Below are 27,322 nucleotides of genomic sequence, written 5' to 3' on the forward strand. Positions count from 1 at the left end.
CCTGGCCATGCGAGTGGCCTCCTCTGGACCCTCTCCATGCTGTCCACATCCCTCTTGAAGTGTGGCACCCAGAACTGGATGCAGTACTCCAACTGCGGCCTGACCAGTGCCGCATAGAGGGGGAGGATCACCTCTTCGGACCTGCTCGAGATGCATCTGTGGATGCATGCCAAGGTGCGGTTGGCCTTCCTAACTGCCTCCCCACACTGCCGGCCCATGTTCATCTTGGAGTCAGTGATGACCCCCTGATCCCTTTCCGCCTCCGTGCTGACAAGAGGGGAATTCCCTAACCTGTAGGTATGGTGCCGGTTGTTCCTCCCGAGGTGCATCACCTTGCACTTGTCTGTGTTGAAACCCATCCTATTCTTGTCCGCCCGCCCTTGTAACCTGTCGAGGTCTGATTGTAGCCTGTTGCATCCTTCCAGTGTGCCCATGTCCCCCCACATCTTAGTGTCGTCAACAAATTTGAACAGGGTGCTTTTTACCCCCACATCCAAATCGCTGATGAAGATGTTGAACAGTGCGGGCCCAAGTACCGAGCCCTGGGGACCCCCACTGCCCACGTCCTTCCAGGTTGAGAAGGACCCATCCACCACCACCCTCTGGGTGCGGCCCACCAGCCAGTTGGCGACCCATTTGACTGTGTGGGTGTCTACACCACAGTCCCCCAGTTTCTTAATGAGAATGGGGTGAGAGACAGTGTCAAAAGCCTTCCGGAAGTCCAGGAAGACGATGTCCATTGCTACCCCTGCATCTAATGATCTGGTGATCTGATCGTAAAAGGCCACCAGGTTGGTCTGACAGGACCTGCCACTGATGAACCCATGTTGGTTGCCCCTAAGCATGCAGTCCCCTGCTGGCCCCTCCTGGATGTGTGCCAGCATAATTTTCTCAAACAGCTTGCCTAGGATCGAGGTAAGACTAACCGGCCTATAGTTTCCCGGGTCCTCCTTCCTGCCTTTTTTGAAGGTGGGGACCACGTTAGCCCTCTTCCAGTCCCCCAGTACCTCACCAGAGCACCACGAGTGCTCGTAAAGTTGTGCCAGGGGACTTGCAATGACCTCGGCCAGTTCCTTTAGAACTCTAGGGTGGAGATCATCCGGGCCGGCTGACTTGAATACGTCCAACCCCTCCAGAAGCTCCCTAACTAAATCCTCGCTAACCCGTGGCCCAGGTGTGCCTCCCCTGGGGCCCGAGGGGGGGCCCAGCAGGGAGGTGGCTGTTCTGGTCCCTACTTAGGAAGACGGAGGCAAAGAAATCATTAAACATGTTAGCTTTGCCATCTGGTGTGAAGACCAAGTTTCCCATGGCGTCCTGCAAGGGCCCCACATTACCCGGGACCTTCTTTTTACCCCCTATGTATTTAAAAAAGGACTTCTTATTGTCCTTAATCTGGGAAGCTAGCCCCAGTTCCATCTCTGCCTTGGCCTTCCTAACTACCCCCCCTACATCCCCGAGCAACTACAGAATAGTCCTCCCTGGTGATGACCCCTTCCTTCCATTGGGTGTAAGCCTCGTTTTTAGCAAGGAGACATTCCCGGATGCTTTTGGTGAGCCACGGAGGCTTGTGTGCTCTCCTAATCCCTTTGATCCTTGTTGGGATTACCTTCCTTTGGGCTTGGAGGATCATCTCCTTAAGGAGCGACCACTCTCCTTGGACACCTGGCTCGGCTCCCCTCCCCTCCAGGACCTCAGCGCTTCTCCAACTATCCTCCTTAGCTCGTTGAAGTCTGCCCTCGTAAAATCTAGGGCCGCTGCCTTACTGCATGCCTTTGCCACCTTGCGCTGGATGGTGAATCTCAGCAGGCGATGATCACTGTCCCCAGGTGGTCAAGCACCCGCAGCCCCCTCACCAGGTCATCAGCCGTGGCCAGCACTAGGTCCAACAAGGCGTCCCCCCGGTGGGGCTGCGCGCATCCTGGGTTAGATGGAGGTCCTGCACTCTGGCCAAGAACCGACGTGAGCGGTCAGACCGGGCTGACTGTTCTTCCCAGCAGATGTCCGGGAAATTCAGGTCCCCCATGACTACCACATCCTTAGCCTTCACTACCTCTGTGAGCTGACCCAAGAATTCCTGGTCAAGCTCCTCTCCCTGGTTGGGAGGTCTGTAGTAGACTCCCACCATTAAGTCCCTTTCCCCTCGACTGCCTTGTACTCTAACCCAGAGCACTTCAGAGTGCCCCTCTCCTGGCTCCTTGCTAATTAACGGGGATGTGTATTCCTCCTTAATATAGAGCGCCATGCCCCCACGTCTCTTTCCTATCCTGTCCCTCCTGTACAGCCTATAGCCCTTGACATTGACCGCCCAGTCATGCGTTTCATCCCACCACGTTTCCGTAATTCCCACTATGTCCGGGCTGGTGTCAGCTAGCAGGAGGGTGAGTTCCTCCTGCTTGTTGCCCATACTCCGAGCGTTTGTGTAGAGGCATTTGAGGCCTCCTGTGGGTGTGTGTACTGACCCCCTAGTCCCAGCGTTACCCTGGCCCCTCTCTCTTACCTGCTTGTTCGCTTTGCTCGTTGGTCTGGGCTGGGCTGTAGTTGTGGGTGCTGTTTGGTCTGGCAGTCTGATGTTTCCTCCGCCCTCATCTTCCCCTTCCCCCGACGAGCCTAGTTTAAAGCCCGCCGGAGGAGGTCCGCCAACTTAGAAGTAGAGGGTCAGAAGGGACCTGAGCAGATCATCTAGTCCGACCCCCTGCCATGGCAGGAAAGAGTACTGGGGTCAAACGACCCCAGCAATGTGTTCATCTAACCTCCTCTTAACCCCCAGGGTAGGAGCCTGCACCACTTCTCTTGGAAGCTGGTTCCAGACCCTAGCCGCCCTGACCGTGAAGTAGCGCCTCCTGATATCTACCCTAAACCTCCCCTCTGCCAGCTTGTGACCGTTATTCCTGGTCACTCCTGGCGGTGCTCGGGGGAACAGTGACTCCCCCAATGCCTGCTTATCCCCCCTGACTAGTTTATAACAGGCCACTAGATCGCCCCTCAGCCTTCTCTTGTGGAGGCTGAACAGGTTCAGGTCCCGTAACCTCTCCTCATAGGGCCTGCCCTGCTGCCCCCTGCTCATGCGAGTGGCCTCCTCTGGACCCTCTCCATGCTGTCCACATCCCTCTTGAAGTGTGGCACCCAGAACTGGATGCAGTACTCCAACTGCGGCCTGACCAGTGTCACATAGAGGGGGAGGATCACCTCTTTGGACCTGCTCCAGATGCATCTGTGGATGCATGCCAAGGTGCGGTTGGCCTTCCTAACTGCCTTCCCACACTGCCGGCCCATGTTCATCTTGTAGTCAGTTATGACTCCAAGATCCTTTTCCGCCTCCGTGCTAACAAGAGGGGAGTTCCCTAACCTGTAGGTATGGTGCCGGTTGTTCCTCCCCAGGTGCATCACCTTGCACTTGTCTGTGCTGAATCCCATCCTATTCTCATCCGCCCACCCATGTAACCTGTCTAGGTCTGATTGTAGCCTGTTGCTTCCTTCTAGTGTGCCCACATCCCCCGCCATCTTAGTGTCATCAGCAAATTTGAACAGGGTGCTTTTTACCCCCTCATCCAAATCACTGATGAAGATGTTGAACAGTGCGGGCCCGAGGACCAAGCCCTGCGGGACCCCACTGCCCACGTCCTTCCAGGTTGAGAAGGACCCATCCACCACCACCCTCTGGGTGCGGCCCTCCAGCCAGTTGGCGACCCATTTGACTGTGTGGGTGTCTACACCACAGCCCCCTAGTTTCTTAATGAGATGTCCACATCCTTTGTGTAGTGGGGGGCCACAACTGGACACAGGACTCCAGATGTGGCTTCATTTTGCTTGCTGTTTTGACTGATGCTGGTCTGTGTGCCCTGAACTCCTGAGTTTTATGGTCAGTGTAAAAGCTGGTGCCATGTTACGAGTGAGGATTCTTTGTGAACGTATATTTCCTTGCTTTTGCCCTTTAGTGTTGTTGGGTCCTCAGAAGTTTCTTAGCATCTCCTCCAGCTCTGAGCTGTCTAAATGCTTGTCACCTGCAAATGTTGCCATCTCTCAGCTGAGTCTCCCACATAATGCCCTAACTAGGCCCTGTCCTGGCAAAGGTGCTTTCTGGCACCTGCTTTTAATCTTTTGCAATTAAGTCAGACCCTTTATCCCTCCTGTTGTTTTATTGGCCAGTTTCTAGTCCCCAGCAGACCTTTTTGTCTCATCCTGGGCCTTAGCTGTTCTGTCTCCTGGGCCTGCCCTCCCTTCTCTAGGTGCTAGATTTGGGGGGGCGCTTGATGCAGCATTTCACGCCACTGTACCAGCCTCATCTTCAGCATTGGACTGCCTCAAGGGAGCAGCTGTCTCGCTGGCTTAGGATGGCCCATATGGGGTCTGCAGGCCCAGAACCTGGAGGAAGACCCTGTGGATTTGAAGTCAGTCTGGGTAGTGCGAGAGAGATGGCGATAAATGGTTTTCTGTGGGGAGGAAGGTGATAAGTGATTCTCTGGGTGATGTCAACGGGATGAGCAAATAGGATCATGATTCTGCCTCGGGAACGTGTAGCACCTGGCCTGCCCAGGATGGTTTCCTGGGAAGCTCCTATGTTTCATACTAGGGATGCGTGACTCAGGGAGGAACAGACAGCCAGAGACCTGGAGATTGAGAGGCCTAGTAGGGATTGGGGTGCGGGCATGCAAGGGACTCTGATGGTGATAACAGGAGATGGCTGTCAAGACTAGTAGAAAAATGTTTGAAGCAGGGCAACATGAGTGATTCTTGGTGCATGTGCCACTGCAAGGAGGGTGGGGGTTTTCAAGGGGCAAAGGCTGATCCCTGCCACGATTTTCTGGGCAGAGGGCTCAGCTTCACATCGTCATTGCAGAGGACAACGTTTTCCCTTCCAAGTGATAAGACGGCAATTAGCAAAGTGCAGTTTATTCTGTGAACTGCCAGGGGTGGAGGGGAGAAAACTATGTTGGACAAAACCAGTCTTTAGGGTGCTCCCCTGACCTGTTCCATCTCTGCTTTCCCAGAGGAGCAGACCGATGCCGCACAGGCAACAGAAGAGCAAAAGAACGCTGGGAAACAAAAAGTAAGTGAACGTTTCTTGTATAGTCTGACTAAAAACCAGGAGCAAGTTGAGGCATTCTTGCTAGTGAGTTCTGTCCAGGCCTCTCTGTGATGGCCTCATCTCTGAGGCCATGAACATTTTCCATGGTTTCCCTGGAGTCAGATCTGAGCCAGTTCACAGGGACTCACCAGACCACACCAGCACTGCTTTGTGCGACTCTGCGAAGTGCAAGCTTTCATTTCTCTAAAGACAGCCTGTCCTTCCTTATGCCAGTAGAGGACAGAGCCAGAAGCAATGTCTCCAACTGCATCCAGGGAAATTTAGTTTGGAGATGAGGGCAAATTCTCTCACTGTGATAGGGGTTCAACACTGGGACAGGCTGCCTAGAGAGGCCTCAGAATCTTTGCCCTTGGAAATTGCCAAGAGCAGTTAGACGATACATGGCTGGGCTGGTTTAGACATGGATGGTCTTGCCTTGAGCAGGGGCTGGACTTGAGGTGGCCCCCAGCTCGACTTCTCTGTGATCCTCTGATAGTTTCTAAGTGACGTTTTTTAGATTAAACCCCCAAGCAGCAAGTCTTCCCTTCATGCTCCTCTTGGCATTGGTGGCCGTGCTGAATCATCAGGCTGGCTGGTTATGTGGGGGAGCCCTTCTGGTTATAACATGCTCTCTAGAGCCCTGCCATGCAGTGGTCTCTGGCAGGAGTACCCAGCAGGGTTGCTGCTGAATCAGTTCTGAATCTGGACCTGGGGGTTTGAAGGGACATCAGCCTAGTGCTGGTTGGAAAGCATGTCCATTGTGCACTATGGGACCCCAGAGGAGCCTTGTGTTCTGCACTGAGAACCAGACTTAGCTGAATCTTGTGCTCTGAAGAGCTTTGAGCTGCAGCAAACTGTGAAGTCTGCTCCTGATTGGATTGCTTAAAGGCTGAGACTGTCTGGGATTTCTTTTTGTTGCCCTTGTGTGGCTGCCCTGCATGCCTGCCCGCAAAGGGCGGACAGAGCCGTGGCTGCCTTAGGGAAGATGAGAGCACTGCTCTCTGCTGGGGACCTGTTCCCAGGGTCTGGAGCAGTTTTGGCCAGTGTCTCTAGGATGCTCTGTTCTTTTCTAGGTCCAAGCAGTTGGAGGAGTTTGAAGCCAGCGTCCTAGAGTCAAACAGTAACTACGATGAGCCCTGCAGTGACTCTTCCTCCACTTCTTCCAAGGGGCAAGTGAATGGGGACTCGGAGCCAGGGACCAAGGAGCCTGTTCCCAGATCCACTTGCTGGGTGGAAATGAGAAGGATAAAAATAGCTGGTAACAAGTCCTCTGAGAAGAAAGGTACCTGGCTTTTGGGATGCTGGGCAAAGCGGCGCTTCCTTGCAGGGTTTTGCCTGCCCAGCAGGCTTGGCTCTCAGGGGCAGGTGCAGACTGGGCACAGTAACACAGTTTGGGTACTGGGGAGAGAGAAGCCCCTCCATGGAAGAAGCTGATGAGGAGAATTGTCACCTGCTTTGGGCAGGTTTGGATGGATGATCAGTTTTTAGAATCAGTGGCCCTGTGGCTGGCCCTGCTTTGTGGTGGGATGGAGTGATCTGTTTAAGGGGTTTCAGGACAGTGCTTTGCACAGATCATTTGACCTAGACTGCATTGAAGGCCCCACATTGCAGTGTACAAAAGGCAGCTGCTGTCTTCATGGTGCCCGAGTACAGCAGGCAGAGTGTGAAGCAGGCACTGGGGTTAGCATAACTGCCAGCGGCAGGAGCAGCAGCCAGGAAATGCCAGGGTGAGCAGGGGCTTCTATGGACTGTTGTAAACATGGAGTTAGGAGCAGGAGCAGGAGTAGCCTGGGCCTGGCCAGGGACTTTGGGGACAGGGGTGGGGAGTTGACGTTGGGTGCTGGTGGCTAGCTCCTTGTGAAGCACTGGAGAGGAGAAGCTGAGGCAGCAGCTGGACCCCAGGCGGCACCAGGAAGGTGTGCTGTCTTCATCCCTGTCTTCATTCGCTCTCGCCAGATGGAGAAACCCTCTCTAAAGAGAAGAGGAAACCAGAGCCTGGAGAAACCCCCTCTAAAGAGAAGAGGAAACCGGAGCACGAGGAAGATGAGGATGAGGACTCTGAAGGAGCTCCCAGGAAGAAGCAGAAAGTTCCTGGTAATTGAAGCCCCATCACAATGCCCAGCTCTGGGCCTGTGTGCGCTGCTGTCTTGCTGCCTGCCAGGGCCGAACAGGTGCCTGCAGCCCCCTTTGGTGCCCTAGTGGCCCCGCTGAGCTTCCTGACTCCAAGCTAGGCACTGGATGCAGCTGCCTGTTCTCTGAGGCATGGTGTGGAGTGGGGAGGGGTGCTGTAAATGGCTCTAAACCACTGTTTCCTGTGCAGTTGAAACCGAGCCTGTTGGACTGGGAGGCTGAGGCACTGGGCCAGGACCTGGCTTCTGGCTTGAGTCAACCACAGGCTTCCTGAGCAGCCACCCAGACTCTGTTTTCAGCATCAAGCACTGGCCTCATGCCCAAGCTCTTGCCTGTCTCCCCAGGCAGGGGCATGTGGCTTTGTGCTAGCATGTGTCTATTTGAAAGGAAGAGGGGAGCTAAAACTTGGTCTACACATTCCCAACCTGGTTGGTATTTTCCTAGGCCAGCCTGTTTTCTGGGAGATAGAATTTTGTAAGAAACTAGCATTTCTCCCAAGTGCTGAGTGACAGCTGCTCTCGTGCGCTGCCCAGTAAGTGACCGCAGGAAATATTCATTCAGGGCCTTGTCCCAGCTGCCCATGGAGCTGGGACAGAGCTTTTGTTGTGCTCTGCTCTGGTTCTACACTGAAAGGGGTGCTTGTTTTTGTAGTCTTGGAATCCAGCCCCAGCTAGGAATCCCATCTCTTGAAGATTTCATAGACATTAGGTGCTGGAAGGGACCTTGTGAGATTGAGTCCAGCCCCCCTGCCAGAGGCAGGAAGTCTGCAGGGATCAAATGATGCCAGCAGGATAAACATTCAAATGCCTTTTGAATGAGTCCAGGGTAGGTGCTTGCACCACCTTGCGGGGATTCTGTTCTAGACCTTGGGCACTCGAACTGTGAAGAAGTTTTTTCTTCTATCGAGTCAATCGGAACAATCTTGGGGATAGCTCTGTCAGGCCTTCAGTCAGTGCAGATGTAGTTAGGGGTCTTCTGGAAGGGCTAGACATTTTTAAATCTGTGGGTCCAGATGCCCTCCACCCAAGGGTGTTGAGGGACCTGGCAGGGGTCATTGTGGAGCCTTTGGCCTGGCTGTATGAGGATTTGTGGTCATCTGGCCAGGTGTCGGGGGATTGGAAACTGTGATCCTAATGTGATCCTAATTTTCAAGAAAGGGAGGACCCAGGTAACTATAGGCCTGTGAGCCTCACCTCAGTGCTCGGGAAGATCTTGGAGAGAATCATCAAGGATCACATCTGTGGGGGGCAGCAGGGGAGATCATGCTCAGGGGCAACCAGCATGGGTTCATCAAAGGCAGGTCCTGCCTGACCAACCTGGTTGCCTTTTATGACCAGGTGACTAAATCCTTGGATGATGGTGTCCCTGTGGATGTAGTCTTTCTAGACTTTAAGAAGGCCTTTGACACTGTCTCTTACCCCATCCTCATCAATAAAGTAAGCGACTGTGGCATTGATGCCTACACAGCTGGATGGGTAAAAAATTGGCTGATGGGGTGCACCCAGAGAGTAGTGGTGGACTGGTTGTACTTAACCTGACAAGATGTGAGCGGTGGGGTACCCAGGGCTCAGTCCTCAGGTCTGCACTGTTTAACATCTTCATCAGTGACTTGGACGAGGGGGTGGAAAGCAGCTGTCCAAGTTTGCTGATGACACTAAGATGTGGGGCGAGGTGGACACACTTGAAGGGAGAGAGAGGCTGCAAATAGATTTAGACAGACTACAAAAGTGGGCAGATGAGAATAGGATGTGGTTCAACATAGACAAATGCAGGGTGCTGCACCTTGGGAGAAGGAATCCATAGCATACATACAGGCTGGGGAGCCCCCCTCTTGAATGCACGGAGGCAGAAAGGGATCTTGGACTCATTATTGACTCCAGGATGAACATGAGCTGCCAATGCCAGACTGCAGCCAGCAAGGCCAGCCATAACTTGTCATGCATCCAAAGATGCATCTCAAGCCAGTCCAGAGAGGTGATACTCCCCCTCTATGCAACTTTGGTCAGGCTGCAGTTAGCGTACTGCGTCCAGTACTGGGCACTGCACTTCAAGAGGGATGTGGCCAGCCTGGAGAGGTTTCAGAGGAGGGTCACCTGCTTGGTGAGAGGGCAGCAGGACAGGCCCTACGAGAAGAGACTGAGGGACCTGAACCTGTTCAGCTTCAGCAAGAGGAGGCTGAGGGAGGACCTGGTTGCTGCCTACAAACTCCTCAGGGGAGATCAACAGCAAACAGGTAGAGCCCTTTTCTCCCCAGCACCGCCTGGGGTGACGAGGAACAATGGTAATAAGTTGATGGAGAACAGGTTTAGGTTAGAGATTAGAAGGCTATATTTTACAGTTAGGGTGTCCAAAATCTGGAACCAGTTTCCCAGAGAAGTGGTCCTCGCTCCTACCTAGGGCAAATTCAAGAGGAGGTTGGATGATCACCTGTCTGGAGTCTTGTGAACCCAGCATTCATTCCTGCCTGTGGCAGGGGGTCAGGCAAGATGATCTGTTCAGGTCCCTCCTGACCCTAGCTACTATGAAACTATGAGTCTGAATCAGCCTTCTAGAAATTTGTGGCAATTAGACCTAGTATCTCTTGGGGAGCCCTGGTGAACAACTATCCTCCCAGATCCTACATGCTGGGTAACTCACTTCTTGTCAGTGCAAAGGCAGAAAAGGATCTTGAAGTCATTGATGCCAAAATGAACATGGGCCGACAGTGTGGGGACGCGGTCAGGAAGGCCAACCGCACCTTGTCATACATCCAAAGATGCATCTCAAGCAGGTCCAAGGAGGTGATCCTCCCCCTCTATGCAGCACTGGTCAGGCCGCAGCTGGAGTACTGCATCCAGTTCTGTGCGCCCCACTTCAGGAGGGATGTGGACAGCATGGAGAGGGTCCAGAGGAGGGCCACTCGCATGGTCAGGGGACAACAGACCAGGCCCTACGAGGAGAGGTTATGGGACCTGAACCTGTTCAGCTTCCACAAGAGAAGGCTGAGGGGTTATCTAGTGGCCATTTACAGACTAGTCAAGGGGTACCAGCAGGCACTGGGGGAGTCCCTGTTCCCCCAAGCACTCCCAGGAGTGACAAGAAATAACAGTCGCAAGCTGGCAGAGGATAGATTCAGGTTAGATATCAGGAGGCGCTACTTCACGGTCAGGGTGGCTAGGATCTGGAACCAACTTCCAAGCGAAGTGGTGCAGGCTCCTACCCTGGGGGTCTTTAAGAGGAGGTTAGATGAACACCTTGCTGGTGTCATTAGACCCCAGTAATCTTTCCTGCCATGGCAGGGGGTCGGAGTTGATGAACTACTCGGGCCCCTTCTGACCCTACAAACTATGAAACTATCCTGATGCCCCCTTATATACTTATAGGCAGCCACCAAGTCCCTCTGAGCGTTCTCTTTGCCAGGCTGCAGAGTTCCATGTCCCTCAGCCTCTCCTGGTAAGGCTTGCTCTTTTGGCCTTTAATCAGATTTCACAGATTTCATAGACATCAGGGCTGGAAGGGACCTCGGGAGATCATCAAGTCCAGCCCCCTGCCCAAAGGGCAGGAAGTCAGCTGGGGTCATAGGATCCCAGCAAGATAAGCATCCAATTTGCTCTTGAAGGTGTTCAATGGAGGTGCTTGAACCACCTCCGCTGGCAGACTGTTCCAGACCTTGGGGGCTCGGACAGTAAAGAAATTCTTCCTTATGTCCAGCCTGAAACGGTCTTGCAGGAGTTTGTGACCGTTCGACCTCGTCATCCCTTGGGGCGCTCTGGTGAACAGACGTTCCCCCAGATCCTGGTGGTCACCCCTGATAAACTTATAGGTGGCCATCAGATCACCCCTGAGCCTGCGCTTTTCCAGGCTAAAGAGTCCCATGGCTCTCAGCCTGTCATCGTAAGGTCTGTTTTCCTGACCTCTGATCATGCGCGTGGCTCTCCTCTGGACTCTCTCAAGCTTCTCCACATCCTTTTTGAATTGTGGAGCCCAAAACTGGACGCAGTACTCCAGCTGCGGCCTCACCAAGGCTGAGTACAAGGGGAGAATGACATCCCGGGATTTGCTCGAGAAGCATCTATGGATGCACGCCAGCATTTTGGTCGCTTTACTAGCTGCAGCATCGCATTGCAGGCTCATGTTCATCTTGTGGTCAATGATGACCCCCAAGTCTCTTTCTTCTGTAGTGCTAACCAACGTAGCACTGCCGAGCCTATAAGGATGCTGCAGGTTTTTCCTCCCAAGGTGGAGAACCTTGCATTTATCGGTGTTAAACACCATGAGGTTCTCGTCTGCCCATTTGCTGAGCTTGTCCAGGTCAGCCTGGATCACCCACCTATCTTCTGGCATGGATGCTTTGCCCCAGAGTTTGGTGTCATCGGCGAACTTGGCCAGTCCACTCCTGACTCCAACGTCCACATCGTTAATGAAGATGTTGAACAGTATGGGTCCCAGGACAGAGCCTTGAGGGACCCCACTGGTCACAGGGCACCACGATGAGTGACTGCCATCAATCACAACCCTCTGGGTCCGACCACGAAGCCAATTTCCCAGCCAGCAGATAGTGGTGGAGCCAAGGCCACAACTGGGCAGTTTGGCCAAGAGGTGATCATGGGATACGAGATCAAAAGCTTTTTTGAAGTCAAGATATATGACATCAATCTCTTCTCCCTCGTCCAGGTGATAGGTCACCTGGTCATAGAAGGAAATGAGATTGGTCAAACAAGACCTACCTGCAACAAACCCGTGCTGGCTATCCCTTAGGATGTTAGCCTGGGCCAGTCCCTCAAGGATGGCCTCCTTAATAAACTTTTCTAAGATCTTCCCCAGGATAGAAGTCACGCTAATGGGCCTGTAGTTAGCCGGATCCACTCTCCTCCCTTTCTTGAAGATCGGCACCACATTGGCCTTCTTCCAGTCTTCGGGCACGACACCAGAGCGCCAGGAGTTTTCAAAGACCTGTGCCAGGGGCTGGGCTATGACGCTCGCCAGCTCCTTGAGTACCCTGGGGTGCAGGTTGTCAGGGCCAGCTGACTGGAAGGTATCCAGCTTCTCAAGATGTTCCTTCACGAGGTCAACATTGATGGAGGGTAGGGGATCCCCCTCACCCAGATTTCCCTGTCCCATAGCAGGCATGGGCGTCCCGTGTGACTGATGAAAGACTGACGCAAAGTACCTATTTAATAGGTTGGCTTTTTCCTGGGCGTCAGTTGTCAGTTGCCCCATCTGTTTTAGCAGGGGTCCAACATTGCCCTTGCTTTTCCTCCGGCTCCCCACATATCTGAAAAAGGACTTTTTGTTGTCCTTGATGCCTGAAGCTAGTTGGAGTTCAGTTGCAGCCTTGGCTTTCCTGGTTTGGTCCCTGCAGGACCGGACCAGCGCGGAGTAATCCTCCTTGGAGGTGAATCCCGTCCTCCATCCTTTGTAGGCTTTCCTTTTTAGCCGCAGGAGGTCCGCTAGGTCCCTGGAGAGCCAGGAGGGCTGCTGTGCCTTCTTGCTGCCTTTCCTTCGTGTTGGAATAGATTTAGCTTGTGCTAAATGGTTGGCTCTCCTTTGGACTCTCAAGCTTATCCACATCCCTCCTGAAGTGGGGGGCCCAAAACTGGATGCGGTATTCCAGCTACGGCTTCACTAATGCTGAGTAAAGTAGGAGGATGATGTCCATGGTTTTGCTTGAGATGCATCAGTGGATGCATGCCAGATACCTGCATGTTCAGTGCAGGCACTTTTCTGAACTGGACAAATTGAATTACGTTACTGCCAGAGCAGTTCCCCTCTGATTCTTCTCCACCCTGAGGAGTTTTTTTTTTTTTGGGGGGGGGGGTGTTTTTTTTTTGCTACACGTCAGTGTTTTTAAGCCTCCCCCAGAGGCGCTGGGTGCTGGCTGCAGCCCAGGATGGGGATGGGGACTGGGTTGTCCCAGCAAAAGCATTGGCACCAACCCCACAGGGTCCTGGCTAGAGGATTTTGCCCCTGCACTCAGGCTTAGACCAACATTGCGTTGGGGGAAAGAAAGGATTTCCCCCCTGCTTAGACTGGTGCAGACTGGGGGGATTTGCATTCATCTGCAGCAGGGGCACGGCCTCTGGCTGGGGTCTCTGGAGCATTCATGAACGCCCCTCCTGGCAGCAGCAGTATGTTGGTGGCTGTAGCTCCCCTGTTTTGCAGGGGCAGGGATGATGCCTGGGGCTGTGTCAAGGGTGACTGTGTCATGTTGCTCCAAGGTCAGACACAGGGTTTGTCTAGGCTGGTTTGGACAGGGCTGATCTTGCCTCAGGGAAGGGTTGTACTGGAGGTGACTTCTGGGGTCCCTTCTGGCCTCACTTCTCTATGATTCTGAAGCTCGCAATTACAGCACTGTGATCTGTTTGGGGCTGCCCAGGGCAGTTTCTCCAGGTGTTGTATCAGTTCTTGAGTAAAGGAATCTTTTGTGATCATCCGGGCTGTGGGGCAGCTCCCTGCTTGCTGCTGGGGGCAGTTCAGAGTGCTGGTCTGAAGGGCGGGGTGGATTTAGACTCAGGTGCCTGAGAGATTGCATGTCCCATCCCAGGGGCTGTGGTCTCGGGCTGCACTGCCTGTGTGTTCCTGGCTCTGACCTGGAGGAACTGAAAACAGAAGATTTAGAGGAATCTCTCTGCCATTGTACTCCATGTCTTGTGTCACGTGCTAGAGGCCCTTCAGGGCAGCAGGGCTTTCTAGACCATTTGTGTTCTCAGCACCCTGCACCGTTTCTGATTAGCTGAGCTAGTGGGTGACCATTTTAGGGCTCTGAATAAACTTCTGTCTTCCCAGTAGAGAAGCTCGTTCTTGTGGTCCTTCCCCTTTGAGGGCAACCCCTTCTTTTGAACTTGGCTTCCTGTGCCTGGAGGCCTGCAGAATCCAGTCTCACACCTTTTCTTGTTTCCCTTATAGCCAGGAAGAAGCATCGAACTTGGGCACAGCAGACTCCAAAAGCGAAAGGGCGCTATGTACAGAAAGATCCCCCGAGCTACGAGGCAGGTAAGGTGGCGCAGCAGCTGCATGGGGCATTTGCGACAGGTAAGAGGTGATGGCAGTTCTCTGGACTTGCTCCTGGGTACCAGGAAGCCCCCTCAGCATTTCCATTGTTGCTGCTGTTACCCGGAGAGGTCAGAGCAACTTACAGACAGCCCATGGGACGAGAAGGAGCCACAAATTCCCCCACTGATGCCCTTGTTCCCTTTGTTGTTGGGCGGAGAGGGAAGCTCGTGTCTCTGGGAGCCTGGCACCGCATGCTGACCTCCTAGTGCTTGCTAGTACTGTGGTGTGCTGCACTGCTTCCTCTTGTCACCATCCCCTTTCTAGCACGCAGAGGACCAGAAGGAACAACTTGGCACTGCTCCTGTGTCTGTGATGGTGTCCCAGGAGGGAGTTGTCCCTTGGGTGGGTGAAATCCACCCAGCTGGGTTCAGTCCAGAAGTCGGTCAGAAACTATTCTGCTGCATAGGCGAGTTCACCTCTTCCCACAGCCTGGTACAGGGTCAAGCAGCCCCTCCTTTCCCTATCCCAAGAGGAATGCCAGCCCTGTAGGATGTGGGCGCATGTGGCAGTCAGCTTTGGTATGGGCAGTGGAGCACCAGTGCAAATGCCAGGCATGCAGCAGATACTCGTCTCCCAGCCCCTCTCCAAAGGGCCTCTGGTTTAATGAAGGGTTCCTTGGAAACAGCTCTGCTAGAGCTCCTGCCTGTTCATTACACCTTTTGGGCAGACTGCAGCCAGAGCTGCTTCACCTGCTGAAGTGCTTTTGTTCTCTGAACCCACCTCAGGCTCTTGACCTCTCTGCAGCTGAGATTTCTGTGTGTTCAGTGGACCCTGGGGGTTCTCTGCTTGCGAGGCATGCAGGCTGCTAGAGCAGCTCCTGATTTACTTGCAGTGAAACCCCAAAGATGCAGGCAGTAGGATGGGGAGTGGGCCCTGCAATAGCATGGCTGCACCTTTAACAAGTGTAAGAACAGCCCCGGAGAGAGAGAAAACTTTTTAGCCAAACAAGTAGAAAAGTCCCGCCAGTCAGGTGCAGGCTTGGGGACAGAAGTCTCTGCCTGGGCTCGTTCTGCAGCCTGAAGCGACAGCATTGGCTGCCTGTAATTCTGTGCCCTGGCAGGAAGCAGGGAGGACCAGTGGCACCTGGAGATCCTCGATAAGGGCCGTATCACCTGCCCGACCTGCAAAGTTGTGGTGAGGAAGACTGTGGAGGGGCTGAAGAAGCACATGGCAAATTGCAGCCAGGTGAGAGGGAGACCAGCATCGTTCTCCATTCTTTTTTTTCCCAGATTCGTAGCTGAATTATCTGTAGGAGGAGGGGGTTCACGAGCCAGAGCCTTCCTGGTACCGTGCTCTGTCTGTGTTGCATCACCAGGAGCAAGGTCTCTTCATTAAGGGGAGGTCCTTGTGGCGGGCCAGCAGGGGGCTCTTCTGTGCTGAGCCACGCACCTTAATGCGCCTGACCACATACCAAGCTCCAAGAGTCTCCCCTGTGGCGCCTACGACTGGCCGACCCCCTTCCTGGGGCACACCTGCAAGTCTGGAGTAACTGCCAACACCACCTGGGGTCTGGTTCTTGCCTGGGCCCTGTGCCCCCAGGGGTGCACAGACCTTGTAGACCTGGAGTGTGCTTGACCCCCTGCAAGATCTTGGAGTGCTTCCTTTAACCTGAAGCACAGAAAGTAGCCTCCCTTAGTCAGCTGAGCCAAGGGGATACAAAGGCATGCCCATTCCGTCTCAAGCATACCACAAAGCTTGTTATAGCAGATAGTCTTATTGGGTAGCGAGAGTAGGCTTTGGGAGGGGTAGGAGTCAGAGAAGTATCAAAAGAATACCCAGAGCAAAATTACCAGTTTTTGGTAATTTACTCACTTCAGCATGCCAGAAGCGAGTGAGGATTGGAGATGTTCAGTTTGCTGTGTAAAAGTCCCGACATGTCTCTACTCCTCCTCAAGATCGTCTCTCTTAAATAGCACTCTCCTTGACCTCACCTGCTAGCTCCCGTCAAGGCCTGTGGTTGTTTTATGCTGACCAACCAATTTGAAAAGCATCACTCCTTGACCAAGACTCAAACCCCTGCCCCAGGTCATGAGGTCAGAGCTCAAACCATAGGGGGTCAAGTGCCCTCCTTTGTACCTGCATATATGCAGTAACCCAGGTCAACCAGATTGACAGACGGGTGAGAGGACAAAGAGAAAGGAAGAAGGAAGGGAAAAAAACAGAAAAAGAGGAGGCTGGGATGGAGTTCTTTCACACCTTCCTCCCTCCCCCCCACCCCCCCCGAAAGCCCGGACCCATAGTTTTACACAGCTGTGGGTATGGGCGTGTTTTTGTCTGGAAAGGTTCACTTCAATACCCAAAGAGAAACCATACAACAACACACTGGCTATTACAACCATACACACAAAGCATCTGAAAAGGTTGGGGCGTCCAAGTGCCAAGGTGCTCTGGGGTAGGCCTGTGTCTCTCTGACCTGTTACCCAGAATCTTTTCGTGACAAAGCATCCTCTACTACATTCTGGCTTTCCTTGATGTGTTTGGTGAAGTTGAACTGAAGCTGCCAGGCCCATCTTTGTAGCTTGGCATTGGTGTTTTGCTTTGTTTGTAGCCATTGGAGTGGGGCATGGTCTGTGAACTGCTGTCCTCGTCGATAGGGCTTCAGTTTGTTCAGTGCCCAAACGATTGCCAAACACTTCTTCTGTGTAGATGACAGATGCTGTTTGCAGGGAATCAACTTTCAGCTGAAGTAAGCCACAGGGTGTCATGTCCTTTTGTGCTCCTGCAGGAGCACAGCTCCAAGTCCAGTGTCCAAGGCATCGGTGGCTACACAGAAGGGCTTATAGTCCAGTGCCCTCAGAATTGGCTGTTTGATCAGGGCAGCCTTTAAGCTGTCAAACGTCAGTTGACATTCCTGCGTCCAGACTACTTGATTGGAGTTGTCCTTTTCTGTCAGCCCATGTAAGGGAGCGGCAGTTGCCCCAAAGCCAGAGACAAACTTTCTGTAATATCCACCTAGACCAAGGAAGGCTTTGACCTGCTTTTTAGTTTGTGGGGGCAGCCAGTCTCTAATGCCCTCAATCTTGTCCCATATGGAAGCGATCGTGCTCCCACCCACACGATGTCCCAAATACACCACTTCAGAGCATGTCAATTGGCATTTCTTTGCCTTCACAGTAAGTCCAGCCTGCTTGACCCTATCTAACACAGTGGTTAGATGAATCAGGTGTGATTCAAGGTCTTGACCAAAGATGGCGATGTCATCGATGTAGGCCACTGGAAACTGCTCACATCTTTGTAGCAGTTATTAATCAGTCTCCGAAAAGAAGTGAGAGAATTGCACATATCAAAAGCTAGATAGTGAACTCATTCAGTCCTAACAGCGTGGTAAAGGCAGGCTTGGGTATAGCAGCCTGGGCCAGTGCCATCTGCCAGAACCCTTTGGAGAGATCAAGGGTAGAGATGAGCTTGGTTTGGCCCACAGTATCAAGCAAAGAGTCCATCCTGGGTATGGGATAAGTGTCGGGGGTAGTAATAGCATCCAGCTTCCTGTAGTTCACACAGAACCCGATGTGACCAGTACAAGATAAATCATGAGCCATAGAAAGTAATTGTTTCCTGAACTTAAGAGGTAGTACGAGCTGGAGATAGGGCTCCCAGGACTCAGCATAGTTCCTAGGCACCCATAACTGATACAGGAGTCCCTTATCTCAGACCACCAGTTCCCTCTTGTCTGACGTGAACTTGGTCTCCTGCTCCTGGGCCACCTGTCAGAGTTTCTCCAAGCTGGAGTCCATTTGAACTCCTTCTGCCCAGCTAGGCAATCAGCGGGGAGTTCCAGTGACAGTGCTTCTGTGGTACATCCTCCCCCTCGGGGGTGTTCTGTAATTGCTCCCCAAGAGTCTTTGCCCCCTCTGCCATGGACTGATCAGGTTCCTCCTCGGGGCTATTACTTAACCCTGGGGTCACCAGTTTCTTCAGCAGCTGGCAGACGGTCACAACCTGGAGGCCCCCCATGCCTCTGCAGCCAGCAGGGTTACCTGGACTTGGGAGGTATCCCCACCTCTCGCCTTAGCCTTCCTGCTCTGTTGGTGAATCATCACAACGTGGTGGGGTTCTGTGAAACTTCTCCACACCCCTTTCGGATGCTTAAATGCTATAATATCTCTCCCCACCAATATAGGGACAGGAACCTGTCTCAATATTTCTGTCTCCAGGCACTTCCCTCAGCCTCTCCACTCAATGGGAAGGCGGGATACTGGTACCTCAAATGGATGGCGCTACACCCTTTCTGTAGTAAGCGTTCTATCCTGGACTATATCCAAGGGCAAAACAAGTTTGGCATTAATTAATGACACACTGGCCCCTATGTCCTGTTCCCTGATGATGATTTGCTCATTTACCATTATCTCAGTCCAATGGGTGGCCGTTGCCTCCTCTGGGTTTGTAATCCTGTACCAACAGGTACACTTCTCAGAGTAGCTCAGGACTCCCTCCTTACTGCTTACAGCTTTTGCTCGGTTGACAGGCTTATTGGTGTGGTTTTGCTTTGGGCAGTTGGACTTGAAGTGGCCAGGCTGTCCACAGCTGAAGCAACCCTTCCTCTCTGAATTGGGTGACTCTCTGAATCTGGGACCGCCCTGCACTCTGCAGGGGGAAGCTCGCCCTCCAATTTTGGGACTGGCCCTCCCCTCCCCCCTTTTTGGAACCCTCTCTGTTCCTTCCCGAAGTGGGGAGGCCTGTCCAGCACCTCTCATTTTAGCAACAACTGCTCAGCAATGTCAGCAGCTGCTTTGGTGGTTTGGGGGTTCTGGCCCTCGACTAAGTGTTTAATCTCTCTGGGGCACCTGAAATAGAGTTGATCCAGCACCATGAGTGCATCCACCCCCGCCCGCCATGGTGTTAACTTTGGCTCCCTCCTTCAATTTGTGAGAGAAATCCTCCAACTGAGCTGCAAACTCGTTTAACGATTGTCCTGGCAGCAGGGTATTATTATGGAACTTTTTCCAGAAATGATCTGGCCCCAAACTATACCTTTGAAATGCAGCATCTTTAAAGGCGACATAGTCATTCACTGACTTGGGGGAGGGGAGGCCAGGCTGTTCAGGATAACAGCTATGTTGCCTGTTACCAGCCCAGCAATACATCTCATGTTCTCTCCTTCCAAGTTCCATCAATGCGCTTGTTTTTCAGAATTATTCAGAAACACCTCTGGATCGTCTTCATCTTTGAACTGGGTGAAGAATGGGGTGTTCACTCTGGGGGGTGCAGTCAGCATTGGATGGGGTGGGTTGGCCAGGGCTCCCTCATCTTGCCACCTCTGGCATAGTTGGAGCTCACGCCTGTGCTTGAGCTATGCCTCGTTAGCCTCGTGCTCGTGTTGGCACTGTTTGACCTTACACCTGAGCTGAGCCTTGTTAGCCTCGTGCTCGCGTTGATGCTGCTCTGCTTCACACTGTTCCTTCTCATGCTTGCACTGTGCCTCCCTTTCTTCATGCTTGAACTGGGCCTCTCTGCCTTCTAGCTCCAGCTTGTGTTGCTCATTCTCAAGCTTTAGTTCTTCAGGCGCGAGCTTGCATTCCTCAAGCTTGCATTGGGCCTCCTTCTCGGCTACCTCCTTTTCTGGAGTCAGATCTGCTCTCAGAGCATTTCTAGCTCTGTGGGGTTCTCGTTTGCTGGGAGAACATTAGGTGGAGATTCCTTGCCATGATCATAGTTCCACAGGACTTTAATCGGGTCCTTTTTCTTTCGCTCCTGTATTATGGGGAGGTTTTTCTCCTCCAGTTTCTTCACTAGTTCGTCCATGGACAGGGTGTCATAATTGTCGGCCATCCTAACTAGTTACTCTATCCAGTTGACCTGATGCCAAATTAAAGATTTGTTTGCTCAAGGGTTTTCAGTAACTCTACTTTCTTTCCCCAAATTTGTGCCTTCCAGACAACAGGCTGTGGAATCCCACCTCTAACACTGTGTGGTGAGCCAGCTGGGAGTGCTTCAGTGCTGAGCCATCCACCTCACTGCGCTCACCCACCTACCAAGCTTCGAGTGTCTTCCTTGGGGTGCCTTTGATTGGCCAACCCCCTTCCTGGGGTACACCCGCAAGCCTGGGGTAACTACTTCCACCGCCTGGGGTCTGGTTCTTGCCCAGGCCCTGTGCCCCCTGGGGTGCACAGGCCTTGTAGACCTGAAGGGTGCTTGACCCCCTGCAAGATCTTGGAGTGCTTCTTTTAACCTGAAACACAGAAAGTAGCCTCCCTTAGTCAGCTGAGTCAAGGGGATACAGAGGTGTCTATTCCCTTTCAAACATGTACCACAAAACTTGTTATAGCGGATAGCTTTATTGGGTAGAGAGGGTAGGCTTGGGGAAGGGTAGAAGTCAGAGAAGTATCAAAAGAATACCCAGAGCAAACAGAACTGCCTGATAGCCATTTAAAATGCTTCTAAATTACTATAAACTACCTTTCTAGTTAGGTTTCTGGTAATTTACTTAGCATGCCAGAAGTGGGTGAGGATTGCAGAGGTTCAGTTTGCTGTGTGAAAGTCCCAGCATGGCTCTATTCCTCCTCGAGAGCCTCTCTCTTAAATAGCACTCCCCGTGACCTTGCCTGCTAGCTCCAGTCAAAGCCAGGTGTTGTTTTATGCCAACCAACCAATTTGAAAAGCATCACTCCTTGACCAAGACTCAAGCCCTTGCCCCCAGGTCATGAGGTCAGAGCTCAAACCATAGGGGGTCAAGTTCCTTCCCTTGTACCTGCACATACACAGTAATCTGGGGCAACCAGGTTGACAGACAGGTGAGAGGACAAAGAGAAAGGAAAAAGGGGGAAAAAAACAATTAGGAAAGGAGGAGGCTGGAATGGAGTTCTTTCACAGTCCTGGTTTGAGAAAGCAGGTGGAAGGACATGCCCCCGAGAAGCGGGCTGTGCCCAGGGCTGGGATGGGTGCTGACATCCTCGGCTCTTGGGTGTTTGCAGGAAATGTTCTCGTGTGATCACTGTGAGAAGCAGCTCAAGTCGGCAGCAGGAATGAAATACCACGTCATGGCGGATCACAACAACCTGGTAACGTAGCAGTGGGGCACCTCAGAAGACCTGTCCCTGCAGGCCAGAGAACCCAGCATGGCACAAAGACTGGGATTACCCTTGGTTTTCAGACTTGTTTCTCCTTTCAGAAGTGCAGGTCTTGCCTACTCAGTTTTTACCGGAAGACTGAACACATGAAAAAGTAGTAGTGTTATAAGCTCAGAGGTATTAAGCAAGTGATGCCTGAGAGAGGGACTGGGTTTGCTGTTCGCATTGGAACACGCTGGCATGTGCTTGTTAAGACGCAAGTCACAAAGCCCATCGGCAGGTGGAATAAAGAGCCTGGCGCTCAGCTCTGCTTTGCACAGAGTTTGGAGCAGCTGGCAGAACCGAGCCAGTCCCTTCCGGTGTAGGGCAGAGCTTGTAGGAGCTCCTGTTATTTGGGAAGTGATAAGCAAACAGAAGGTGTCTTTCAGCTCCCCCTGCAACCTGTTCTTCCCTGGCTGGCAGTCAGAAGCCAGCGTTTCCAGGGCAGGCAGTGAAGAACCCAACCTGTACAAAGCCCTGTGGGAAGGAACCTCTTTGGTCACCTCATTTCCCCCACTGCACGGCTGCAGGGCAGGCTGTTCCCATGTTCTTCCAGCCAGGCACCCATCCAGTCTCTGCTCGGAAACCTTCCCCAGGCAGCTGGCTCCTCTGTCCTGCCGCTGTTGCTGTTAGAAAGTTTTCTGTGCTATTTAGTCTACCTTTGTTGAACTGCAGCAAAGCCCCAGTGCCAAGGGTCCTGCCCTCTGTGATACAGAACAGTTGTTCTTCCTCTTCTTTCTGGCACCCTTTCAACTATGTGAAAGCTGCTCTCATGTCTCCTCCCATCTCTCCCATAATCTCCTTTCCTCCAAACGAAGCACACCCACTGCTCTTGGCCTCTCATGTGACTGCCTTCCAACCCCTAATCATTTCAGTTGCTTGCCTTTGTTTTTTCTCTGCGTCCTGTGCATCATCCTGTTTAAACACAGAGCCCAGAGCTGTCTGCTGCACTCTAGGTGAGGGCCAGCTAGCATCCAGAAGAGCTGTGCTGCCACCTCCCGGCTCATATGCTGACCCCATCAGTGCAGCTCTAAACTGTTTTTTGGCGACTGTCCCATGTTGCTGACTTGGAGTCTGTGATCCCAGGTCCTTCATGCCATGTGGCTGCCTAATCCAGCTCTGGCCAGGCTTTGTGGCAGGCTTGCCCCATGTTACATCCAAAGTATGAGACAGCTGCATCCAAATCCCATCACCACCAGGGTGTAGCAGCAGCTCTCTTGAAGACAAAACATTAAGCCGGCATTGAGCCCTGTCCCCTCCCCAGCTACTGTCATAACTCCTGTACCACTTTACCTTGGCACCAGAGCTTGCAGGCCAACGCCCTGGTGACCCATGCCACATGTGAGGTGGACAGGCTGGGCCCAACAGTTTATCTCCCAGTCTGCACGTTTGCATTGGGTCTTTCTCCCCTGAGGGCAGCACCTGATCTTGTCTCAGCTGAATTTTGTCCAGGCATTTGCTCGTGTCTCCAGTATGTAACAATATGTTGAACCTTAATTGTGGTCCCTAAAGTGTTTTCCACCTTGTGGGGACTTGGGCAGAGTTTGCTTGGGAGCGTGGGAAAGAGCCCCTCAGCTGGACAAATCTCCACCCCCACCCAGGATCTTTGCATTCCCTCCGAGAACAAGCAGGAACATCAGAGCTGGCAGGCAGGTCCTGTGCTTCTGCTGCTGAGTTTTGCCAATGAGACTGTGTGTATTGCCCGGCCAATGTGGAGCCCTGTGGTTGGCAGTGTGCTCGGAGGAATAGTGTCTGAGTCATTCCGATGCCTGAGTGTGACCAGCAGCTGAGGCAGCACTAGCTATCCATGAAGAAGGGGGAACTTGGGGCACAAGAGAGGGAGGGAGGGGGTTTGCAGGCATGCCAGGAGTGGAGTCTGCCCTACCCCTTGCGGGGGGAAGGGTGGGAGCAGCTGTACCTCTCCAGGAGATGGGCTGAGCAGCTCCTGGGGAGCTCCCCAAGAGCTAGAGCCCCCAAGCAGAGTCCAGGGGCAGCACTTAAAGGAGTCTGCTCAGCACCTGGGAGCTTGCCAGTGTTTGGCTCTGGAGGGTGTGAACCTTGGGCTGGTGCTTAAGGTCCTTGGCCGTGAAGTACAAGGTGGTTCCCTCCCCTTGGAATTGTCCAGTGCTTTTGGGAGACTTCCTGCGTGGCCAGAGGAACCCTCCTGGGGATGGTGGCACTGGAGGATGAGAGGATTCCCTGGCATGAAGCCGCCCCACACCTAAGCCAGCACTCGCTGTCCCTCCCTCCCTTTGCTTTGCTTCCAGCCAGCTGCGAAGGAGGGGAGTGAGTCAGATGAGCAGCACGAGCGAGACCAGCTGCGGAAGGTGCTGAAGCGCATGGGCAAGCTCAAGTGCACAAGGGAGGTGAGCTGGCGCCTTGCGCAGCCCTCACAGATCAGTGTCCTCTGCAGCTGTGCAGGGTGCTGCCTGAGCCCTGGGCATGCTTGGTGTGAGGGTACAGCTGAGGCGTAGGCAGCCAGGCCTGCAGTAGGCCACTAGGAGCATCACAAAGTTCAGGAAGGCAGAAATGCAGGTAACCAGAGTCAGGTTGGGGTCAGAGGGGCTGGAAATACTGAGACCATGTTCCAGGAGAGCTGAGAAGGGAAATCCAGGAGACATAGTCCCAAAAGTGAACCGAGATCAGAAGCCAGAGGATAGGGAGCTGGTGCCAAGTTCCAGGGGAGATCCAAGATGGGGCAGGTGGACCCAAAGCCAAGTTGGGAGAGCCAGAGAGAGCCTTGGGGGAGGCTGCTGGAGCAGACTGAAGCTGTGTCAAAGCATGCCTCATCCTAGGGCATTGTATTAGCCAGGGATTGGGGCAGGTGCAAGACCTCAGCCCAGATGGGCCAGATTAATCAGAGGTCCTGACAGCCGGCCAAGTACTGCACCACTGCCCTGGCCACAGATTTTAGTCCAGGGGACACTTGAAAGGCTCCAGACACACCCAAGGTGAGTTGGGAGCTGGACAGGATTGGCAGTGGTAGGAAGAATGGATACGGACAAGCTTAGAGACCAGGAAGTGAAAACAAGCACTTGAGCAGGAACAGAATGACCCCAAGCATGTGGACCATGGACCATGGGCTGTGTGAGGGCTGCCAGGGCCATTTCAGCACCCACCCAAACTCTTCACGTAGCACAGAAGGGTTTGCAAAGCAGAGCAGCACAGCCCTGTCCTCAATGCCCAGTGTTTGTGAACATGCATGTCCCCACGTGCAGGCGTCTGATTGGAACACACCCTGCTCCCGTCAGCCCCCAGGGGGTGGGTCCTGTCAGAGGCCCTCAGGCAAGCTTTGGGGGACTTTTTTTAAGCCCTTGAAGGAGGGGAAAATCCCCCGTACCTGCCTACCTGCCTGCCATTGTTGCTTCCATTGTAGTGCCGGGGCAGAGGAAGCACCTATGCTCTTCCTGTCTGCCCTGGCGCTTCCCCTGCCCCTGAGACACTGGGCAACAGGTGGTCGAGGGAGAAGAAGATCAGAAGAGTGCAGGGGTAGCATTTTCACCTGCTTAAGGACTTAAAAGAAGTGCCTGGAGGCTCCAGAGGGTCATGTACCCACACGGGGCGGGGGGGGGGGGAGGCGGCAGAAGAGACTGAGAGCAGGGGGTGCAGCCCCCCTGCCATGGCGGTTGCTGCTCCTCCACTCCCTTTAGGAAACTCTGCATCCAGCCCTGATAGCCTGAGAGTCTTGGGAAGTGCAGTAGGGTCTGGGCCCCTGGCTCATTTGCCTCTGTCCCTTCACATTTCAAGGCCTGCATCTGGTCCAAAGCCAGACCCTCCCCCAAACATGGGGGATCCCAGGCAGGCACCTGACAGGCTTTGGCTATGGTCTGTGGGACAGTTGAACGCAAGGCGCAGTGAAGGATGCCCCTGTGGCAGTGGGGTGGAATGCACCTGTCCTCCCAAGGTAGCTCTGCCATCACTGTCCATGAGGAGCTTCCAGCCCTTCTGAGCCCATCATGTTCCCCACAGCTGAGGTGGCTGCGAAGCTCCATGTTTTTAGCCACATGGTATCTGCAGCAAACAAAAGCAAGGAGCAGGACTGATGCCACCTCCTGCCTTAGGATGCATGCTGCTTACTTTGTGGGGAGGGAGAGAAGTGCCTACTCCAGCCCCAAAGGGAGGCTTTGTGTGTTGGAGCTGGTCCCATGCTCCCCACTTTTGCGGCAGGGCTGCACGGGCAGCTTCACCAGCATCATGGGCTACCTGTACCACATCCAGAAGTGCGGGAAGGCTGCTGCTGAGCTGGAGAAGATGGCCCTGAAGTGCCATCACTGCAGCAAGGCCTACAAGTCCAAGGCAGGGCTTGCCTACCACCTCCGATCTGAGCATGGGACGGTAAGCACAAGCTGGATGTCGCATGCCCCTCCAGCCCACTCTCCAGACCACCTCATTGCTTGTATATGGCAGGCACCTGGTAACTATATCCCCACAGGACAGGACAGTGCCCTCTGTGTGCTTGTGTGGAGGGGTTAACAAGCCCTGGTCTCCTGCCTCTGGTCCAATGCCTTTTGCAGCCCCTTTGATTGGAGCTGAAAGAAACCCCCAAAGGTCCCTGCCTCAGGCAGGATCAGCCCTATCCAAACCATCCCAGATAAACTATGTCTGACCTCAGAGCAACATGATACAGTTGCCCCTGACACAGCCCCAGGGAAAGCAGGGGGGCCATGGCTGCCAACGTCCTGCTGCAGCCGGGGGGAGGAAAGGGGGGAGGTCGTGGACACTCCAGAGACCCCAGGCAAAGGCCATGCTCCCACTGCGGAGGAAGGCAACCCCCGCTGTCTGAGCAGGGGGGAAATCCCTTCCTAGTGCAGACTTGGCTGAGCCTGAGTGCAGGGGCAAGACCCTCCAACAAGGATTCTGCAGGGTTGGTCTTAGGAGGGGTGTACAACTCGCTCTGAGAGAGTGCAAGATGGAGCTGCCTATTTGGCTTCTGGCAGGTCAGGCAGCAGGCCCTGGCCCTGTGCTTGTCCTGCTCCATGGCAGTGGGCAGTAACATGCATGCCCCCTCTCTGAGCTTCCCTTCCTCTGTTTCCTTTGGGTTCATAAGACCCAGTGCTAGGCCAGGGCAGGAAGCGGCCTGGGGTGACCCATAAGACCCAGTGCCAGTGGCCTGGGGTGTTCCCCAAAGGCAGTGGCAGTGCAGGTGTGGCAGGATCATGCAGGACTGGGGAGGAGGGAGCTGGGGTCAGGCAACTGACAGTCTGTTCTGGGCATTCAGGAAGAGCAGATGAGGAGGTCTCAGCTCCACTGTGAGGAGGAGAGACCAGAGAGGCTGAAGGAGATGAATCTGGAGTCCAGCAAGGCCCGCAGGGTCCAGAGGAAATCAGCTAAGATGGCTATCTACTACCTGCACGAGCTGGCCAGCACAGAGCTGGCCAAGGAGTGGCCCAAGAGGAAGGTGCGGGAGGACCTGATCCCCGACGATCGGAAGGTACTAGGGCTCGGGACAGGTTGCACCACACGGGGGGCGGGGGGGTCTGTCACGTGCACCAAGGCCTGGGGCCCGCAGGGGCTCCGGGCTCCCTATAGTGGGCGAGCGGTACCTGATGGCTGCAGGCAGAACCTGGGAGCAAGCATTGGTCTGGTGAGCAGGAGGGGTGGGGCCCTGCTGTGCTCTGGGCGTGGAGTCAATCCTAGGGTCTTGGAGCTGTGGGGTCACATCCAGCCCAGTCCAAACCAGTCTAGACAAACTCTGTGTCCATCCTCAGAGCCACATGACAGCTGCCCCTGACAACCCCAGGCATCATCCCCTGCCCCTGCCCCTGCCCCTGGGAAAGCAGGGGGGTTGCGACCAACAATGTCCAAAGTGAGTTAATAGACACTCCAGAGAGCCCAGGCTGAGGCTGTGCCCCGCTGCAGAGGAAAGAAGAACCCCCTAGTCCGGACCAGTCTGAACAGGGGGGAAATCCCTTCCCTGCAGGGTGGGTCCCAGCAGGAGCATTGGCACAGCCCAGTCCCCATCCCCAGCCTGGGCTGCAGCCAGCATCTCTGGGGGAAACTTAAAACCCTGACATATGGAGCATAAAGAGTATGGGGCGGGGCGTGGAAG

General features: G+C 53.8%; 1 protein-coding gene across 2 annotated transcripts in view; it reads left to right on the forward strand.

Moving 5' to 3' along the window:
- The window catches only part of ZNF512 (zinc finger protein 512), a 35,469-nt gene that overhangs the window by 2,992 nt on the left and 5,155 nt on the right, over positions 1 to 27,322 (forward strand). Inside the window, exons 2-10 of one of the 2 annotated variants that reach the window (XM_090031256.1) lie at positions 4,989 to 5,047; positions 6,139 to 6,347; positions 7,022 to 7,159; positions 14,081 to 14,167; positions 15,288 to 15,412; positions 21,139 to 21,225; positions 23,541 to 23,639; positions 25,441 to 25,608; positions 26,492 to 26,704. In XM_090031256.1, coding sequence (XP_089887382.1) covers positions 4,989 to 5,047; positions 6,139 to 6,347; positions 7,022 to 7,159; positions 14,081 to 14,167; positions 15,288 to 15,412; positions 21,139 to 21,225; positions 23,541 to 23,639; positions 25,441 to 25,608; positions 26,492 to 26,704 — 1,185 coding nt within the window. The remainder of the gene's footprint in view (positions 1 to 4,988; positions 5,048 to 6,138; positions 6,348 to 7,021; positions 7,160 to 14,080; positions 14,168 to 15,287; positions 15,413 to 21,138; positions 21,226 to 23,540; positions 23,640 to 25,440; positions 25,609 to 26,491; positions 26,705 to 27,322) is intronic. The other variant, XM_090031257.1, reaches the window with a different exon arrangement.

This window comes from Crocodylus siamensis, chromosome 1 (assembly GCF_052110815.1).
Source record: "Crocodylus siamensis isolate JL-2025a chromosome 1, ASM5211081v1, whole genome shotgun sequence".
NCBI classification, from domain to species: Eukaryota; Metazoa; Chordata; order Crocodylia; family Crocodylidae; genus Crocodylus; species Crocodylus siamensis.